Source organism: Elaeis guineensis, chromosome 4 (assembly GCF_000442705.2).
Source record: "Elaeis guineensis isolate ETL-2024a chromosome 4, EG11, whole genome shotgun sequence".
Taxonomy (NCBI): Eukaryota; Viridiplantae; Streptophyta; class Magnoliopsida; order Arecales; family Arecaceae; genus Elaeis; species Elaeis guineensis.
The window spans coordinates 34,109,965-34,114,229 of NC_025996.2; the positions used below are offsets into that span (position 1 = coordinate 34,109,965).

A 4,265-nucleotide genomic window follows, 5' to 3' on the forward strand; every position below is an offset into this window, starting at 1 on the left:
TACTATAATATTATATTATAATATAATATGATATATTATAATATAATATAATATGTTATACTATAATATAATATATTATTATATTATTATAAGATTAAAGATATATTATGAATGAATTAACAAGATTATTTTTTTGATTGATAAAAAAATGATTTAGCTACTTTCGAGATAAATAAGATTTTTTTTTATTTAATGATAAATGCTATCAATGAAGAAGTAACTTATCCATCTTGAAAAGTATGAGAATAGAAATGAGTGGTCAATAAAAAAGTTAATCAATTTTTTTATTATATTTATTCATAAAAAAATAAGTCCTGAATTGTTCCATTCGAAGAAGGGGCAGAGGTGTCACGTTTTACTCCTTGGAGGATAACTTTTGTATTGACAGAAGACATCATATTGTTTGTTTATTTAGTAATTCATATGAACTGCAAAGAGCATCCATTCTTCAAACTAATTACCTCTTCCCATCGGATAAATTAGTAAATAGCAAATTATCATTATCTTCTATCGGACAAGTAATTGTTTATTTATTGGCATGGTTAAAAGATATACAAGATAATAAACAACAAAAATGGGGCACTAGATCATTTGATTAATGAGGAAAACGTTGATCACTTTCATGAATCCTTGGAGTATAAAACTGGATCTCACGTTGATTGATTGGTTGGATTGGCCTCGCATTATTCTCTGCACTCTGAAATTGGGAAAAAATGATGATTATACACAAAGGCAGAAGTCCTAGAAAAAAGAAAGGAAAAATGGCAGATATTTTATTATAAACAAAACTGCAGCCCATGTCAAATATTGTATGCGGTACTTATCCATCAAGTCTAATGTAATCCTACGTATGTATAAGAGGGCTACAAAAGTGAATACTAATAAAAGAACCAATATCATGCTCTAGATAAAAATAAACTCGATGAACCATGTCAATTACTGTCTGGAAGCACAAATTAGGCAAAACAAAGTTTCTCATGTCCTCATCACATCAATTTTGCCTCTCTTGGTGTATCTGAGAGAGAGAGAGAGAGAGAACTAATTTCTACTATAAAAACAAATATTACAAATAATAATGAGAAAACACTAAATGAACTCTGATCTTCAAAACATAAAATTCATGTGCTTATATCCCCAAAACAAGTAAACTAGATGGCAAGCAGGTATGGCAGATAATTACTGAAAATGTTTGAAATTGATCATAGGAACAGATAATCCCCTAGAGGATTATCTTATCTTTGGAGGAGGGCCACCACTCTTATGTATTTTATGTAACCCATTTATAATGATATTCGTTGCAAAATTAGTGTTCTGGTTTTCATGATGTTTATCCACATATTCTAATTTGTTTTCATGATTAGGTAGAGCAACCCCTTATCTAGAAACCTCTTGCAAGAAAGTATCAAAGAATCATCATAGCATGTTTGGTTGCTAGAAATGAGAGGTCAAATGACTGCTGTTGCCCCTTTGTTTGCATTTTGTTGTAAGTGCAGTACTTTGGAAAACTCTATCCCACCCTCCAACTAGTTAAAGGCAACAGAAGGCATTCACTAGAGTTACAGTTAATCCCAGATATAACTGTTGTAAATAGAAATACTGAAATCCAACCTGTATAAAGCTTCAAATAGTAAACATTAATATTTGTAGCAAGCATATAAGCCCTACTTAATCATATGCTCTTTACTGCTATTATATAAAGCAGCATGGTAACTTACATCATGCACAGCCTCCCTTAGCAACCTCACTTGTTCTCTTGAAACAGTTCTGACCTATAACTCACAATAAATTATTCAGAACTACAATTATATTTCATGAGAAGTTAAGCTTCGAGAATTTGTATGGTAACAGATTTAAGGAGATTAATTACCTTCTTAGTAATTGTCCATACAACACCTTGAGTGCAAGGTGGGGTTGTCAAAGAGCCCATGTACCTATAATACTTCCTACTCCCTATCTTTACGTGCCTTGGGTCGACGATTCCTACATTTGTCTCCTTTTCCTCGGTGTCTGCAACTTCTTTGATGTGTTCCATTAACTGTAAAAAAAGAAGAGAATGAGCACTATATGTTATGTTAACATGAAAGGATACCACTAACCGTAGAGGAACTCGAAGAAGGAATACTTCTGAAAGAAATGTGTCCGGCCGGCCCGTTTTATAGATGATACCCACTACCGCAATTTTTTCATCAGAGCTCTCGTGAACCATGTGAATCTCAAGGTCAAATCTGCAAACAGTTTACAGGTATTCACTCTTTGCAAGTACTATGAAAAAGGTACTCTGTTCAAATGGGAACATAGATTTGGTTATTTTCTAATCTGTTAGCGACATAATTTGATTTGAAATTTTGGCTTCTTATATTCTTGAAAAAATAATTTCCATTCGAGATATCTTTGGATGTGAGATATGTTTAGCTGCAGGGGAATTACATTAATATATATATATATATATATATATATATATATATATATATATATATAATTAGAGATGCAAAAATAAAATTTCAAAGTTACCAATTTTGTCAGTTTGCTGCTGAGAAAACAAAATATAATACTTTTTTTTCTAAGAGATATTTTCCATGCTTTTGTTCTCGGAACCAAATGTGGCGGTAATGAAATTAAGATGGACAGGCAACATATAGTTGACAAATTTAAGTTTATATAAAAAAGTAGAAGCTTTTGTGGATGAAGCAGATGCTACAATTCGATCATGTTTTCTAGAACCAAAAAGGTGGAGTTGGAGATATGGTTTAAGTGAGTGTAGAGAGAGACCTCTTGCCATCAATAGTGTGTTCTGAGGGAGAGTGCCAATGACATTGTTTAAGCTGGTACTCGGTTCCATTGATGCGAATCCACCCTCCTCCTTCCACCCATTCCAACTAACTCCATACAGCACATTTTATTATCAAAATATGCAACACAAAATAAAGCCTATTCCAGTTATATCCTTAAAAGGTTTGTCAAAAGTAAAACTCAAAGTTAAAAAAAATAATAATAATTTAGACTAATAAGCGACTAAATGAGTACAAAAGAATCTCTATATAAAAAATCACAAGCTCAACTCGATTATTTCTATGGTTTTATGCTCTTTATTTATTCAGAAATACCATATAGCCATTTTATTGCTCATTCCTTTGATGCTTCCTTTACAATGGAATATTATGAAAATAAACAAACTCAAAATAGGAAAATGGAAGATTTATTATGGTGATATAATTGGTTGCAACCAAGCAAGTATAATAGGCCGTACCATTATGTCATGGCCGCGATTCTTAAGCGTTGCATTTGAGGCCTTGTAGTTCCTCTTCAGCCTCCCCAATCCGGGCAAAATCTTCACCCTCTCATGGGTCAGATCAATTGGTGACTGCATGTCTCCATTGTTACACGTAGCCCACTCCTTCTGTATCTCTCCCCAGTGATCCGGCCCATTGGGGCTCCCTTCCTCATAGCTGAACTCCCTCTCATCCTCTGCAACAACCACGGAGAACCAAAGCTGTACTCAAAACCCATATATAAATCTCTATAAATTAATAGAGCATTATATTTCATAGATAAGAGTTCCAACTCTCCTTACCAACTTCTTGAGATATAACTATGGGACTCCAAGATAGAAGGAGAACAAGGAGGAAGGAAGAAACGAAGATGGGAGCTTGAGCTTTCTTCATTTCTAATAAGCCAAAAGGCAGGTTTTTTTTTTTTTTTTTGAAAAAAAGTTCCTTTTGAAAGAAAGCCAAGAGTTTGTTTTATTTTGGTGGGGGAAACCTGCAGATACTGTTATACGGAGAGAGAGCCAAGGGAGCTTTATGATTATAAGCATGCAGTAGGACTAGTCAAAAGCAAGGAATACATTGGAGGTGGGAACGTGGGAGACATTTCAAACTTAACGGTGGACGTTGATTTCCATTATTTCAATGCTCGTCCTCTTCTTTTTCCAACCGATGATGTATGGGCTTGCAGTAGGTGATGTAAAGGACAGTGGGCGGCAGGGAAGGTGTCAAACACGTTTTTTTTTTTTTTATCTTTTTGTGGCAGAAGTAGGCGTCAAGCGTTTGGTTGGGACCAAGGAGCCAGGACACGTGCCTGTACGCTGCTTACAAGCTGAAAAAGGGTATCTTTCCGTCAACTTTTTCAAAAAAAAAAAAAAAATCTTTCATCGAAAACTACTTTTTGAAAACAAAAGATATCCCAATTCCTATGTACGTAACCTGAATTACGCTCTTGGTAAAAAAGTCCACAAAAGGCTGGAAGTTGACTTGATTTAAAATATA

The 4,265-nt window shown here is 34.0% G+C and overlaps 1 protein-coding gene across 1 annotated transcript; it reads right to left on the reverse strand.

Moving 5' to 3' along the window:
- Positions 1 to 444: 444 nt before the first annotated feature.
- LOC105043115 (alpha carbonic anhydrase 7-like) lies at positions 445 to 3,792 on the reverse strand. The gene is made up of 7 exons (XM_073256276.1): positions 3,572 to 3,792; positions 3,248 to 3,465; positions 2,770 to 2,876; positions 2,123 to 2,225; positions 1,868 to 2,035; positions 1,716 to 1,769; positions 445 to 697 (listed from the first exon to the last, which is right to left on the reverse strand). The coding sequence occupies exons 1-7, from the start codon at positions 3,660 to 3,662 to the stop codon at positions 596 to 598; spliced, it is 843 nt and encodes a 280-aa protein (XP_073112377.1). The 5' UTR covers positions 3,663 to 3,792; the 3' UTR covers positions 445 to 595.
- Between the last annotated feature and the right edge of the window lie 473 nt (positions 3,793 to 4,265).

Coding starts and splice junctions, on each gene's coding strand:
- LOC105043115 (XM_073256276.1), bottom strand. CDS start 3,662: ATGAAGAAAGCTCAAGCTCCCATCTTCGTTTCTTCCTTCCTCCTTGTT. Junction 2,226..2,769: donor CACACTATTGATGGCAAGAG/GTCTCTCTCTAC, acceptor AACTGTTTGCAG/ATTTGACCTTGAGATTCACA. Junction 2,036..2,122: donor CGGACACATTTCTTTCAGAA/GTATTCCTTCTT, acceptor CTTTTTTTACAG/TTAATGGAACACATCAAAGA.